Source organism: Oikopleura dioica, chromosome 1 (assembly GCF_907165135.1).
Source record: "Oikopleura dioica chromosome 1, OKI2018_I68_1.0, whole genome shotgun sequence".
Taxonomy (NCBI): Eukaryota; Metazoa; Chordata; class Appendicularia; order Copelata; family Oikopleuridae; genus Oikopleura; species Oikopleura dioica.
The window spans coordinates 4033302-4048742 of record NC_137291.1 but is presented as its reverse complement, the minus strand read 5'-3'; the positions used below and the strand labels follow the sequence as shown (position 1 = coordinate 4048742).

The 15441-nt window shown below is 39.0% G+C and overlaps 6 protein-coding genes across 6 annotated transcripts; 4 read left to right on the top strand and 2 right to left on the bottom strand.

Annotated features, from left to right (window-relative positions):
- Window positions 1-6: 6 nt before the first annotated feature.
- Window positions 7-991, bottom strand: LOC145701851 (glutathione S-transferase 1-like). The gene is made up of 5 exons (XM_081779070.1): window positions 857-991; window positions 733-811; window positions 494-691; window positions 222-431; window positions 7-179 (listed from the first exon to the last, which is right to left on the bottom strand). The coding sequence occupies exons 1-5, from the start codon at window positions 920-922 to the stop codon at window positions 49-51; spliced, it is 684 nt and encodes a 227-aa protein (XP_081635196.1). The 5' UTR covers window positions 923-991; the 3' UTR covers window positions 7-48.
- A 533-nt stretch (window positions 992-1524) lies between these two features.
- On the top strand, window positions 1525-3835 carry LOC145711645 (plasminogen-like). The gene is made up of 6 exons (XM_081789333.1): window positions 1525-2287; window positions 2502-2515; window positions 2564-2834; window positions 2896-3056; window positions 3119-3460; window positions 3617-3835. The coding sequence occupies exons 1-6, from the start codon at window positions 1525-1527 to the stop codon at window positions 3833-3835; spliced, it is 1770 nt and encodes a 589-aa protein (XP_081645459.1).
- Window positions 3836-4013: 178 nt separating this feature from the next.
- LOC145708816 (uncharacterized) lies at window positions 4014-4785 on the top strand. The gene is made up of 2 exons (XM_081786516.1): window positions 4014-4223; window positions 4425-4785. The coding sequence occupies exons 1-2, from the start codon at window positions 4059-4061 to the stop codon at window positions 4737-4739; spliced, it is 480 nt and encodes a 159-aa protein (XP_081642642.1). The 5' UTR covers window positions 4014-4058; the 3' UTR covers window positions 4740-4785.
- A 241-nt stretch (window positions 4786-5026) lies between these two features.
- Window positions 5027-5905, top strand: LOC145708805 (cubilin-like). Its single transcript, XM_081786507.1, has 3 exons — window positions 5027-5050; window positions 5248-5454; window positions 5498-5905. The coding sequence occupies exons 2-3, from the start codon at window positions 5251-5253 to the stop codon at window positions 5810-5812; spliced, it is 519 nt and encodes a 172-aa protein (XP_081642633.1). The 5' UTR covers window positions 5027-5050; window positions 5248-5250; the 3' UTR covers window positions 5813-5905.
- Window positions 5906-12536: 6631 nt separating this feature from the next.
- Window positions 12537-13319, top strand: LOC145701158 (uncharacterized). The gene is made up of 2 exons (XM_081778389.1): window positions 12537-12823; window positions 13006-13319. The coding sequence occupies exons 1-2, from the start codon at window positions 12567-12569 to the stop codon at window positions 13304-13306; spliced, it is 558 nt and encodes a 185-aa protein (XP_081634515.1). The 5' UTR covers window positions 12537-12566; the 3' UTR covers window positions 13307-13319.
- On the bottom strand, window positions 13308-14405 carry LOC145701170 (putative actin-25). The gene is made up of 5 exons (XM_081778400.1): window positions 14047-14405; window positions 13823-14004; window positions 13698-13783; window positions 13542-13652; window positions 13308-13503 (listed from the first exon to the last, which is right to left on the bottom strand). Exons 1-5 carry the CDS (start codon window positions 14281-14283, stop codon window positions 13379-13381), a joined length of 741 nt encoding a protein of 246 aa, XP_081634526.1. The 5' UTR covers window positions 14284-14405; the 3' UTR covers window positions 13308-13378.
- Between the last annotated feature and the right edge of the window lie 1036 nt (window positions 14406-15441).

The following is a 15441-nucleotide window of genomic DNA, read 5'->3' as shown; positions in this document are numbered from 1 at the left end:
ATTGCCTAAAGTTTATTTTGTCAAATTGCTGCAAAATTGTTTGGCAGTTTAGTTGGTAAGAGACCAGGGCCAGAATTTCGTCTCCTTGTTGTTGGCGAATTTCTCGACGGCTTGATTTTTCGACATGACGTTTTTCGCGATTCTGACGACGGTTGGAGCGGCCTTTTCCAACTCACCATCTTGAAAGATGATTTAGCTCTTGAATCACTATGGAAACTCACCAAGCCCGCAATCGACCGCGCACATGAGCCAAAAAACGCAGTAGTAGTCTCCAAGAGTTTCTTTTCCAGCGACGAACTCGTTTTCAACACCAAGAACGGAGAGACATTTTTCCATGAGAGCGAATTTTTCATCGGCATTTTTCTTGAAAATTTCGAAGAAGGCGGCTCCTCGTTTTTGCCAGGTTGGGTCTTCTTCAGCTTTCACAGTCTTTTCGACGGATTTTTTCGCGGAGAAATTCGAAATCTTTTTTCTTGATTGAATCCGAGTTCCTGTAGGGCCGGGTAAGAGGCAAGTCGCATTTTGTCAAACACTTCTTTCGCCGTTTCGACAAACATATCAACCTTGAGAGCTTCGAGTGGCTCAATCTGATCAATCTTCGCCAATTTCGCGCAGTAGTTGACGATGGCCGTCGATTGGCAGAATTCCTTTCCGTTCACTCGGAGCAGGGGCACTTGTCCGAGCGGAGTTTCTAGTGCCATGAATTTTCGGGAAAAAATTTCAATTTTTTACCGGATTTTTTAGGAGTTGATTCTCCAGTGAACCATTTTATCAGGTCAACTCGGGAATCGACGTAATCGATCTTGTTGGCCTTGAAAGAGGGAATTCTAGAGTTTTATGAGAAATAAAGAGTTACCTCCAGAACAAGTCGTGGCATAAGTCCAAGGGCTTGGATATCAAAGTAGACAAATTCAAGCGACATTTTCTCTGAAAAAATTTGATGAAATCTGATAAAAAAACAGAAAAAATTTCTTTCAAAAAGAAGCTGTCTAGAAAATCTCCCGCCTCCGGGATTGAAATGAAAGCTGCGAATCAAAGAGTCTTGTCGAATGGGTAAATAGCGCGGGCATTTTCAAATATTGAACATATCTTACAATGAACTTTGGTTTTTTTCGCAAAAATAATCACTTTTCGAAAAGTCTACTTTTTCATTCATTTAATTTTCTTGAGGAGATTCGTTATCAATCAGCTGACTTGCTCGGACATCATTTATCATGGAGACAAAGCGACAGCTGATTGTTTCTTTTTCGAATTGACAAATAAACATTAATTGTCCCTTCTTCAATTTTCAAGCGAAGCTTTGAAAAGTCTGAAAAAATCATCGTTTTTGATGAAAATTTTTGCATTTTTGGCGAGTGCGATTGAGGGCTCGAAAAATTGCGTTTTTCATTACAAAGGAGAGACTTCTGTAACTGCTAGTGGAAGAAGATGTCAGCGGTGGAATGCGGATTATCCTCACGAGAAAGAGTTTTGAAATTGAGCTCGGGGTTAGGGTTAGGGTTAAGGTGAGCCTAAATCATAAAAATGAAATTTTTCGAGCAAAAACAAAACTCCAAAAAGCCAAATTTTCGCCCTCGAGAAACCAACCACAACTTCTGCCGAAATCCGGACAACGATCCAAAAGGACCCTGGTGCTACACAACCGACCCCGGAACTCGGTTTGAATACTGCGAAATCACCGACTGCAACGACGGAACGCCAAAGACTTGCTGGTCACCTGACGCGCCATACGAAGGAAAGCTGTCAACAACGACGTCCGGCTTGACTTGCCAGCACTGGTCAAAGAATCGACCCCACGAGCCGAAATACAGACCAAGGCGGCCGAAGTTCAATAGAAATTACTGTCGAAATCCGGACGGGGATGAAAACGGACCCTGGTGCTACACGACCGACCCAGATGTCAGATTTGAATACTGCGATGTTCCAAGATGCGATGATCAAGCGGATGAGTCATCTTCAACATCTTCCTCGTCCGTCTATGACGACTACGAGGATGACTCTTCTTCCGGAGACGATTATGAAAACGACTACCACATTGATTGGAACACGATTTTAGGCGAACATCTCGGAAACTACTTTTACTCGGGATCGGACTATCAGAATTTCAACGCGGACTATGATGCGTACGACTACAACTCGACCGAATTCGACTACGAGATTGAGAAACAGCTGGATTGTCAAACGCTTAGTTTGCCGATTCCAGGGTCGGATTATGTCGGAACGAAATCAACAACGCTGAGTGGACGAAAATGTCAAAACTGGCAAGATCTTGGGCTCGGAAACCTGTGTAGAAAACCTGAGTCAGGGTCTGAGAAAGCTTAAATGAAAAGCCGCGCAGCGGTTTTTTTAAAAACGAAGCCGCAGAGCGGCTTCGCTAGAATTTTTTATCGATTGTTATGGTAATATTCGCGAAGCCGCTACGCGGCTTCGTTGTTAAAAAAAGCCGCACAGCGGGTTTTCATTTCAGCTCTTTCAGACCCTGACTCAGGTTTTCTACACAGGTTGCCGAGCCCAGGCAAGATCAGGTCTGATCCTCTTTTTTCTCAAAATTCATCTTTTTCAGCGCCCTCATCGCCATGACATGTCCTACATCGGCAACCACAATCACTGCAGAAACCTCGACTTTGGTCCCGACGAAGCTCCAAGTGGCGCCTGGTGCTACACAACTGATCCCGATGTTCGCTGGGAATTCTGTGGAATAAAGACCTGCGAGGAAGAGAATCAACCGTCATCATCAAGTGAAGTTGATTGGAATGAAATGAGATGCGGGATGGTTGAGAATAGCGCGAGCTGGGGGCCGAAAGAAGAAAAGCCAAGTCGATTGAATATCAATGGTCATTTTCCTCAGGAATGGTTTTCCACGCTTACAAGCATTTTATCCATGATCGAAATAAGCCAATCAAAAGCACGTTCTTCGCCGAGGAAGACGAGCAGGAAACCAAAAGCGCGAACTGCGAATCATGGGCGGAACCGAAGCTGAATCTGGAAACTTCCCATGGCAGGTCGCTCTCCGCCTACGTGATGGAAATGGCGATGTCTTCTGCGGAGGAACCATCGTTTCAGAAAATGTTGTCATCACTGCAGCTCACTGTACGGCGGATGTCAGTAGACATGACTTCTTTGTTTCGGCGGGGCATGTTTCCAAAGGCTTCCGAAAAGCCAGCCGAGAAGATGGATACCAACAATTCGCCATCAAAAAGTCCTCGACCATCACAACTACAACGAAGACGTCGTTTATGGCGACATCGCTCTTCTTCTCATCCACGGGAAATGGAAATATTCCGAGTTTGTCCGACCAGCATGCCTTCCGAATAGCTCCCGGTACTCGCCATCACCAAATGCTGTCTGCGCCATATCCGGGTTTGGAAAGACGGATGGAAGCAAAAATATGTTGAACAAGGCGACGCTGCCGATTGTTGAGTTTAACAAATGCAAGGCCTTACTTGAGGGTTCCATAAAGGTCGGTTATTCTTCAATATAATATAATATAATATAATATAATATAATATAATATAATATAATATAATATAATATAATATAATATAATATAATATAATATAATATAATATAATATAATATAATATAATATAATATAATATAATATAATATAATATAGGACCGTTCACAAATGTGTGCTGGTTTCATGGAAGGCGGCGTCGACACTTGCCAGGGCGATTCTGGCGGCCCTCTGGTTTGCGTTTCTGCCGGTAGCTGGACCCTTGTTGGCGTAACGAGCTGGGGATTCGGCTGTGGAGAAGAAAACAGCCCCGGTGTGTACACGAATGTGGCGAAATATCTCAAATGGATTCATTCTTTTATTTCTGAACATGCATAAAGCGTCGTTAAATATAACAACATTGCCTAAAATGCCGCATTTTCACGTGAACAAGTCTATTTTTACCTAAAACATTTGGAGGGAGAGGCACGAAAGTTGGTTCCAAGGATTTTTATTGCAAATTTGTTGATTTTGATCCCGCAGGCCATTTTCATTCTGCTTTATAATCGACTGAATGACATGAATTTTTATCAAAAAGAGAATTCAAAAACGAAGATAAAGAATGAAAACTTCAATTTTCTTCGCTGCCGCCGCTTCTGCCGGTTCATCGGGAGTTTGGTCCTCTCCCGATCGTCGAGCTTACCGATACGAGTTCTCCCAGGCTGTTGGTCCGGATGAAGTTCTGGTGATCAATATCCAGGATTTTGATATCAAGAGCGATTTCAATGTAAGTCTGAGTCTCTTTTTCATGATAAAAATAGGGAAGAATCGAGAATTGACCAAAATATTTGACATTTTTGATCAAAATTAAAGTCGAATTTTCGATCAATCAGATCATCTGCCGGTAGGCCAATCAGATTCCAGTCAAAAATGAGGACTAATGAACAGATTAATTTATTTTTTTTTCATTGAATTTTTTTTTTTCTAGTGCCGCTACAACTACTTTTCCATCAACGGCGACAAATACTGCAACACATCTTTTGAATCTGCATACGCCGACGACTCCGGTTCCGAATACACAACAATGCAAACATCCACCGTCGGCTGGACCACCGCCACCGCTGCAAGTCTCAATCTCAGCGAATTCGACACGATCTACGTCACCGAGGACCTGCACGCGAAAATCTCCGTCGACGGAATTTACAAAAGCAGGGGATTCGTCATCAACTACGAAGTCGTCGATCTCTGCTCGTTGAATGCTTATGATCATGACGTTGTTGCGAAACAAAAGCGAAACTGCTAATTTCTTCTTTTTTTTTCTTGATTTTTAATAAATAAGCTCAACTTTTCACGGCTCAATTTGAAGTGTCTAAAAATCAATTATCTCTCTCAAGAGCGCAAAAACAAAGCGTCCATTCTGATCCTTTATTTTGACAATGCTGGAGTCCTTCTCCACGTTCCACGGAAAAATTTAGCTAAGACGTCATTTTGCATATTCTTGCTAAGCAGTTTCAGTCTTACTTCATGGCCTTGAGGCAATCTCTACCGCTTTAAAACGCAGAAAAAGATGGCAAAAAGCATCAAAAGAGAGAGAAAACTTAGCCGAAGATAAAGGTAAGGGAATACAAAACAGGGCTGAAAACCTGAGCCAGGATTTTATGAAGGTTTTCCAAATCCTGACTCAGGTTTTTTTGACAGTTTTTTTTTCATTTTTTTTCAGTTTTTTTTTTCAAATTTTTTTGAAATTTCTGGAATTTTTCACTTTTTAATTCATCCCTCCTCGAATTCCTGTCGCGCAACATTTTTTTCAGGACATGAAAGCTTCAATTATCTTTGCCGCTGCCGCCTCTGCCTCCTCCACCGTCCAAGTGCTCGAAGGAAACTCTGGAACTTGGTCTTCCCCCGGCTACCCAAATGGCTACTCAAAGGGCGTCACGAAATCGTATGCAAAATCGGTCGCGCCGAGGGAGATTTTGGTCCTGGATTTTGTCGACTTTGACATTGAAATGGACGCTGATGTAAGTCGAACATATCGCTAGAAGAGATTCAATCAAATTCTAGTGCGCTTTTGATTACCTGAAAATCAACGGCGAAAAACACTGCAACAAACAAGAAACCAACATCGTCAACAACGGCGCAACAACAACTGCTCCAGCAACAACTACGACTGAGAATCAATATTTCACGACTTTTGCTGCTCAGGAGGCTAAGCCATCAATTTACATTGGAGAAGATCTCGACGCGGTTTTCAGAACAGACGCGCTTTTCGAATACAGAGGATTCCAGATTTCCTACCGGCTTCTCGACGCTTGCGACTCTTTTTTCAATAATGTTGATGATGAAACTGTTGCTGCGAAGAGGAACACTTACTGTTAGCTTACTGTTCTTTTTTTACAATTTTTCTGTCAAACTTATGATTCGGAAATTCTGATGATCAAATTTACTTCAATAAAAATTTTTTGCTGAAATTTTTAATTTTGATTATTTTTGTTTAAAAAGGGGCCTCAATTTCTTTTTCTTAAGGGGGTTGTAGTCGGTTTGGCGAAAGTCGGAATTTCCGAATTTTCTTTTTAGATTCTGATAGCCCAATAAAAGACAAAGAAAAAAGGTCCCTACTTTTTTTTCTCTCCGCCAATCAAAAGTGCCGAAAAATTGAAAAATTGGGGTGCCCAAGGATTTTTCCGAAATTGGCTATTTCTAAAATTCCAACTTTCGCAAAATCGTTGAGGACCCCCTTAAGCCAGAACCTTTTTTCCGTTAAAAGGGATCTCAATTTTAACGGATTTTCTTTGTCTTAAGGGAGTCCCCAACGATTTTTCGAAATTCGCAATATCTAGAATTCCAACTTTCGCAAAATCGTTGGCGACCCCCTTAAGCAAAGACCCCTAATTCCGTTAAATGGGGAGATCAAATCAATAGGATTTTTTTTCTTGAACAAAATAAATCTATCGGAACCTATTTTAAATTGACGGTTACATAAATTTGATAATCAAGTTCTGAAAATAGACGATATTTATGCAATCATTCTAATTAACACGATGTTTCTCGATATTGACTATAAATAAAATGTGATGATCGAATGAAAAAAAAGCTAGAAACCATCTCGAAATTCGAATAATTCGATTGGCGGATAGACAAAGTAATTTTTGATGCTGGTGAATAAACTTGACACGTTTTCACGACTACCAATGTCAGTGAATTATCTTATGTCAAGTTATTGTTTCCCACTTGAATTGACGAAGAGATGATTAAGATGATGATCTTGATTATTTTACTCAACATTTAATGCTGAAAGTTGATGATTGTGTTGCGTCGGAAGTAGTCACTTAAGGGTGTAGCCACGTTTTCTAAGTATTTGAACACATAATTCATCCGGTTTGTTGAGAAAATTGCTCCTTGAGCATGTTTCAAATGCTCAATGAGCGGTGCATTAAGGGTATAAACAATGATTTGACCATTTTTTTCTGACAGTTAAAGTTTTTGAGACCCATAAAATATGTAAACTTTCATTTCGTATTCAGCATATTCTCCATTTTTCGATCGCTATCTACAGCTGACGACCCGAAAAATTTCCGTTCAATGGTACCTTAGGCAAGCTGTGAAAAATATGGATTATAGCATCTGCATCGCAAGCGGCGCTAGAAAATGACCATAAATACAGTTAAAAATGAAAAAATGATGATTATTTCTGAAATGGAAAGTCATGAAATTTACTCGCATCGCCGCAAAGAAAGCATTTTAAACCAAAAGTCCTTATTCTTATAATAAATGAGATCAAAACATAACCTCATCGCAATGTATGCTTTTTCTTGATTCTTAGATCTTCGATAACCTTCAAAATCTTGGTATACTTTATCTTAGAAAGTGTTTTCTCGTGAAATTTGACGTCTTACCGATAAAATTACATGTCTGGAAAATGTATAAACACGTATGTTTACAAGCAGTAATTTCTTGAAAAAACATATGTTGACCCTTTACGCGTCGAAATACGCGGCGCCGCGCGGTGCTCTCTTGCGCCAGTTTTCCGTTGCCTGAGCTTTCACGATCGAGCGGTTTTTCCTTGTTTGCTCATGGGTACTTTTTTCTAATCCCCTGTAAAAATATTTCAAAGAAAAAACTGCTGAATTGATCTTTTTTTCGAAAATACGCGACTTTTGCCAAGATTTCGAAAAACACAAGAATTCCGCCTTTTCCCTTTTTGGGAGAGAAGAAAAATGGGGAAGAAAAAAGAGAAATGAGAAGAGAAAGTTTGACAAAAATCGTCAGTAGAGAATGGGAGAAGACGGACAGAAGAGTTTTGCTGGAATTTCTCAATGTTTTCATTTTGTTTTGCTCGTTTATGTCAGGAAAGAGCTTTCAAACGGCAACTATAATTATTCAATATTGAACTTTTCGTGCAAACAGACAAGTTCTCGATCATTTTGATCAATTTTATGATAAAAATCGCAAGAAAAAAAATAATTTCAAGGCATTTTCTACTCTTCAATTTAATTGAACCGCTTGGTTTGATTTTCTTGGTTCGTTTTTATGATTAAAATCGATCTTTTCTTTTCGATCTTACTTTTGTATAAAAATCAGGGAAAAATCTTACTTCTCATAATTTTGAAAAAATGAATCTTTATCTGTTTTTGTTATTTCCAGACCCTGAAAATTGGTTCAGTTAAAAAATATAAATAATTTTTTTTGGGAAACTACGTTTCAATAAAAATCTAGCTCTTTCTCCTTTATACTAGCAACATTGCAAATGTAACATTTTTCTCAATATTTTTTTTCCAATTTCCAAAGCTCTATCAGGAATTATGCTAATTGTGACCGGAATGGGAGAAATTCGCTTTTTCCGGTAAGCTAAAAATACCTCCAGCGACCCGTTTCTAATTTGCTTGGTTCTAGGGAAGAATTCTTCTCTCGAATTTTCTTCATGCTTCCCTTTCTCTGGACCTCTGCCGGCTGCTTGTTGGTATTTTCGTTCATTTTCGGCGCGATCGGTTGTTTACAGGAAAACAGTATTTTGATTTTTATACAGGGCTTTCTTCTAATCTGTTGTGGCGTTTTGTCGTTTTTGTTTAGAAATATTTTCGTAACGGAAATTCCTAAAAACAATTCCGACCTCGTTAGGGCAAAAGGCATCTTTTGGCATTTGTTTGCCAAAACAAAAAGTGATCTTAGGGATCGGCAGAGTTTCGAGAATCTTCAAGGAAGGGATCAAAAAGTTCTAGGGTTATCTAAAGATTGGGAAGCTAAAATTAGTATTTTTATTTAATAACTTGTATCAATTTGAATTTTCAAAAAAAAAAATAAACCTATCAGAGTAACCACATAGTTATGGTTTTTTAAGGTGGTAGAAATCAAGAATCGACATTTTGCTGCAGCATTTCCTCCGAAATTTTTCATAGTGACACCCTTATTTTTATCCAGAAACTAAAAGTTTAGACCTTTATCTATTTCCTGAAGTAAATTTTGAGGACAAAAATAAGGGGGTAAATATGATAAAAATTAAAAAAAAATCTGCGAAGAAATCTTATTCTTGATATCTACCCCCTTAAGTTTCATATTTGTTTATATACTTATGATTGTTTTCTCTAGAACTTCTCTAGAATTTCATCCCAAAAAAGACATTCTCGGCTGCTGCGGAGTCGAATCCTTCTCCGACTGGTCCTCCCACTATCAAGAAGAAAAAGCAACCTCTAACGGTACATCTTTGGCATCTCGTTACGATTTGCCCAGTTCCTGTTGCGTTCAATTGTCGCCGCCAGAAGAATTTTTAGAAAACCCAAGCGAGCTCTTTTGTCATTCTGAATTGCCGACCATTGCGGAGAACAAGACTTCTGAGATGGAATTTTTAAGGGTTTATGACTCAGGAATAGGTCTATTCGAAAAGGAAGCTTTTTCCCCCAAAAATTACCATTGAATTAAAATAAGGAGACCAACACTTAGGCTGCTACGTCGCCTTTCGCGAGCTTCTCCAAACAAATGGCGAACTCTTAATTCCAATTTCGACAGCTGCCGCCGCTGTATTTTTAATTCTCGCCTTGGTCGCAACTTGGCACGGAATAGAAGTCTTCTTATTTCACAAACAGGAAAAGTGTTGATCTTCAGAAGTCCACATTTAAAAAAACACGAAAAAAGCGTTTCACGAATGGTTATCCCTCGAAAAAGGCGATAAACAAAGCTGCGCCAAACAAACTAAAACAAAAAATATACCTTTCACCTTTTTTAGAAACCGCGAAAAATGCGAAAAGTATAAATTTCAAAACATTCGTTTTCATGGCGTTTTTGAAACACATTTTCATCTCTTTCAATTTTTCAAGCTTTTTTGAAGCATGGAATATTGGTTTTATGGCTCGAGAACCTGTGTCCAAAACCTGAGTCAGGTTCTGAAGAGTCCATCTCAGGAGCCGCAAAGCGGCTTCTTTTACAGACGAAGCCGCGAAGCGGCTTCGCCAAATTTTTCAAATGATAATTTTTCGAAGCCGCTCCGCGGCTTCTTTTTTAGGAAAGCCGCTGCGCGGCTTTTGAGATGGACTTGAACCCTGACTCAGGTTTTTTAAACAGGTTGCCGAGCTCAGAAAAACTGATATTTTCCGTTCAAAAAACAAACCCGAAAAACGTTCTTTCCAAATTATCGTGCTCCGCTCCCATAAATATTTTTCCCGCTGATCGCCTTAACCACAAAACACGAAAATAACCGTCGCGCTATAAAACACTATATTTGCTCAAAAAGCGATTAAACACTCTTTTGAAAAGGAACGCGACTTCAAAAAATACTGCGAAAAACATGCGCCAAAGCTCAGGAAATCGAATCCAGGAGTTTTGGGCAATTCCGGACTCTCGAATGAAACGAAGAATTCATCGATACCGACGGAAAACGACCAAGTTTAGAATTCTGTTGAATTTCTTTTTTATCATTTCTGTAAATAAAGACTGTATAAAGATTTGACTCCACACGTGTTTGATATTGAGATTTTTCAAGTACAGGCACTTAGAACGATGATGTCTGCAAGTCAACAACTTATTATAAAGAGTTATCTTTAGAATGATTCATCGAAAAAATAGGTATATTTATCAAGGAATTTTCTGTTCATACGACGAAATTAGTAAAATTAAGTAATCAGAAATCCAGAAAAATAAAAAATCTAAAGTAGAAACTCGATCCTTATTTTATGGTTTTCATAATCAAATATTCATATTCGGACTTTCTCGATAATCGAAAACAATTTTACAATTATGAATCATAATTTATGAGAAAAGAAAAAGGTTTGACCTTATTCAACCCTTTATTTTAGAAAACGTATTCTATTTTTTTCATTCGCTTACTTAATCTCTCACTGCTCAATGCTCTCAAGTTGAGCGAGCAAGCGGCTGAGCGGTCTTGGAAAAGGACGGTTGCGCTGAGCGAGCTGAGCGGCCGCTCACCGCTCAACTAAAATTGGAACTTAGGAAAGATCGTTATTCGAAAGAGTTTCGAACAAGCAATATCTAGAATACAAGCGTTGATAAGATAATGGCAGCAAAATGTTTGTGGGAAGAGTATCTGGTCTTATCGGCTAGCTTTATACAAGAGCTGAGTCCTAAAAAATCGTTGAGACCGCTTCTTGGCCGAATTAGTACCACATTATGTGGACTCTTAGAAAACCACAATAGAAGAAATTAACAAATCGCCAAACTTTCGCTTTTAGAAAAAAATTTTTTTCGGAATTTTTTTTTTTCTCATAATTTTTTTCGTGAAAACTCATTTTTCAAGAAAATCTTTCTAAAATTGACTAGTCCAAAAAAAGCCTCTCAAAGCTAATAATAACTTCGGAACTGCCATGGAACCTACTCTATTTAGCACAAAACAGCGGGCAACCATGTTTGAGCACTCATAAAAAGAGTGGAAAGCAACTCGAGCCACTGGAATTTTGGGCGGTGTAAACTGTTTGCTAAAAACACGTGCGCAACCTGGCCACCGCCTTTCTCCCCGACTCGCCAGAATTTACACATTTTACCACAGCTATTTTTTTGCTCTGATACTGTATTAGAGCGACTGTAAAGAAAATCACCCACAAAAAATATCAATCTTAATTTTCTCTGAATTTTAATGTAAATTTTAAAAAATATATTTTAAATTTTAAAAAAATTCTAATTTTGATTTTAATTTTTTATATTTACTTTTTAAAAATTTTGAATCAAAAATAAAAGTAATTTTTGATTTATAAAATTTAGAATTTTAATTTGATTTTTCAAAAACTCAACTTATTTTGATAAAAATTAAGGGTATCCTCTTGAGAGTGACTGTAATAAAAAAAGCGGCGTGGTCAATGAATTAGGGACTGGTTATGCTGAACGTAAGCTGCTTATTTTGCAGCTTGCCAATTACTTGCAACTTGAAAATTGTTGTTCAGCCCGCAAAACGTGGCAATTTTTACGGTCATTTAGTGCATCATCCTTCTTTTTTTGTCTCCCAGACATCGGTTCAAGTGAAAATTCGATAATTTCCTGCGGCGGAGGATAATGCTCCTTTCCCCAACAGTATCAATAAGCGATAAAGGGATGAAAGGCTTTTCCGTTGCCTAATAAGAAGCTGAGCTGATTGTAAGATATTTGAAAACAAGTGGGGGCACGTTTCGGGCCCACTCTCGCCGGGCACTCGAGAAATTTTCGAACAAGCAGTGTTTTGCTCTGCCGGAAAAAAAAACGCAAAAGCGAAAACTCGCTTCTGATTAATGAGATCACCCGCCGAGCCAAAACGAAATCACCGCCGATTAAAAAAACGAGTTCCGGAAGGGATCCAATTAATACTCACACGGGCTAATCCACGACAGAACTGAATTTCGAAAAAAAAATCGAGAAAAAAGAAGATGATTTTTTTTATCGAAAAACCGTTTTCTAAAAGGGGATTTACTCTTTTCGCAAAAAAAAAAAATCCGGTCTTCGAAAAACCTCGCTATTTTCTTTTTATTTACAAAATCTCCTCCAATTCGCTTCATTTCTAAAATCTGCTTCTTTTCAAAATAAAAATATTTCCTGCTGATAAATCCATTCTTCTGATCATTTTCCCGCCAGAGGCGGAATTATTCCAGCGCTTCTTTTTTCCCTCTCCGTCTTCTTCCTCTCCGACATTCTGAGTCATAAAATCCGAGACAAAAAAAGGATGAAGATTTCTAGCTTCTTTTTCAGCTCGATTTTTGCTTTTGACGCGAGAGCAAAATTGAGAGAAATTGCCCGAGATTTCGACTTAGAAGAATGCAAAGATCAGTTTTCAGCTGGAGATCTCGAAAAAGCTGGATGTCGATATTTTGGAAAATTCATCGAATTCGGCTGTTTGGAAGATATTGTCAGGGGCCCCTGCGCCGCGAATCATCAGAGATGGGCGTTTGATGCTAACTCTAGAATGTGCAAGCAATTTCGGTAAGAGCGATAAAGACAGTCACGTGACGATTCGTAAATTCGGATGTTCATGTACAAGACAACTTGAGATAAGACAGTGATACCCTTAGTGGCAAAGTTAACTTTATAGCCACTTAAAGTTTGACCATCATTTAAGGACCTCCCCATCGATAAATACCGTCAATAATATTCATCAATTTCAGATTTGGCGGCTGCGCTGGAACCAACAACAACTTCCAACGAGAAGACGAGTGCGAGCGAAAATGCAAACCAGACTGGGACATCATCTCTTCTGCTGGAATCATTTCTAGCGATCTCGCGGAGGAGATGAAAAAAGTCATCACGCAGCGATCAGCTCAAATTGTAAGCAAAATGGTCGAACCAACTTTTGGGCGAAACGAGTTTGAAGTGGAAATGGGGGCGAAAAAGACTCAGCCAAAGGGTTGTGATTCGCCAGGAATGAATGTTTACATTCGAAATATTCTTTGTGGAAATATTCATTGAATAAATTATGAAGCTAGAATCGTTTTATTATTTGGCAGTTGAGTAGAATGAACTAATACAGACATTTTGTTTTCAGAATCGTTTGAGAATATTCACACCATAATCTTTGTAAAGTGAGTCTGTTATACTTCGCGGTTTCCTGATACTCTCTGTTTCTGCTATTATGGACGCTCCTTTCCAAGGAGATAATTCCGGATCTAAACATATCTAGGGCTTTGGCTGCTTGATTAAAAACCTGGTTGAGTGAAGGAGGAAATTCGCATATTTCGATGAGTTGCTCTAGTTGACCATATTTTTCGGTTTTGGCGAATGTCGATGAATGCGTCTTTGATGGACGAAATACATTCTAGCGGTTTTTTAGATCGTGCTGCTTTTGTGTATTGAAGAATACCTTGATTGAAATTGGTCATATTCGATAAGCCTCCACTAAAGACGCATTGCGAGAAAACTCCACTTTCCAGCAGATCCTTATCGCAGCTAAAAATCATAAAGAAAAATCACAACATTGGGAAAAACCTTTGAAGCGATTTGGAAATTGGAAGATATTCGGGGATGATGGCGCGAGAACAGACTCTTAGTCCGTCAGAAAGATTGATTCGCCCACCATCTGGAAGAACAACTTCGTCGACTTTTGGAACACCATTGAAGACGGCGTTGTTTTGCATTGCAAGACGAAGAAATTCCTTTTCAGAAAAGCTCTAGAAAATCATTTTATCAACGAGAAATCGGGTTGTCCTTACATTCAATGGTCGATCTCGCTCATCTCTGAGAAAAACCCTCATTCGTTCCTGCATAATTTCTCCTCCAAAAGGCGAAAAGAACTTTGATCGTTCAATTTCTTCCCCATCGTAAATTGGAACAATTTCGACACCCCTCGCTCCCGCCACGACCGACAGGCCTCCAGTAAGTCCATTGCCATAAGTGGCCATAACCGCTTGTGGTTGATAGAGAAATTCAGTGACATGTTCGTATTCCATGAAATATTGAAGGGCTTTTTGGTGATCAGATGGTGTGAGTCGGCCGGTTAGGACGATTGGTTGTGCGGAAATGTCAAAGTTGAAAGTTTTGATGAGGAAATCAAGGAAGACCAATCGACGATATCATGATTGATAAAAGTTGAGAGATTGAGTAAGCTAGACTTTTGCGCCGCGGTGTTACCATAAAATTTCTCATCTTTTGTTGATATTTGCTGTCGCATGCTTCCCACGACGGAGCGATGAATCTCAATCGCGTGTTGCTCCGCATCTGCGTAGCCGAATCTCGTAAAAGTGCTTCCGATGTCGATTACTAAGGGAATCTTTTCAGGTGATGACTTGGCTTCTTGAAATTGATTCTTTCTCTCGATTTTCGTTGTCTTGAATTTGAAGTCGTTTTCCTCGATTTCTTCCTTTTCCGAATCGAAAAAGTCCTCTGATTCTTCGTTCAATAATTCTTCAAGTTTTCCAGCACCCCTTATTTTCTTTTTCTCCCTCTTTTTCTCTTCCTTAAAATTTTTCTTCTTTTGAACATTTTCTTCCTTGATTTCAGCCGGTAAAGATTTGTCTTTGTTTGATTGTGATATTTGTTGTTCTTCATTTTTATCGGGCAAGATAAAGTCTGGACGGATTTTATTTGGCTTTCTTTTTCGGCCGGAAACGGGAAAATGCATAAGTGACCAGGACAATTGTTAGGGCAATCGCGACCTTAATTATTTTTCTGAATTTTTTCTGCCTTTAAAATTTCTTATTGGCGATAAAATGGGACTAAACCAAGAAATGGCAGTGAATTTTCGGATTACCAATAAGATTGCTGTATTCGGCCTTCCGGCCAATGAAAACCCTGATCCATAAAATGTCAGCATAAATCCTTACCTTTGGCAATAAACCCTTGCCCAAAATCGCTCCAATTATCTGCTCTGCCATGCTTCTCTGCTCTAGTTGGCCACCTGTTTCATTTTTTCTAACTTCGCTTTCGCCAAAGTCTGCTGTCGTCATTGAAAATTTTTTATTCAGCTCTTCTTGTATTTGCTCTCGGTAAATATCAAGCTTAACAAGTCTCGCTCGCTGTAATAAAAATTCTGCTACAGTACTAAAGGCAATCAATTTGACTTGCAATTTGAAATCTTACACCTCGTCGTCTTCTCTCTTAAGGGCGTA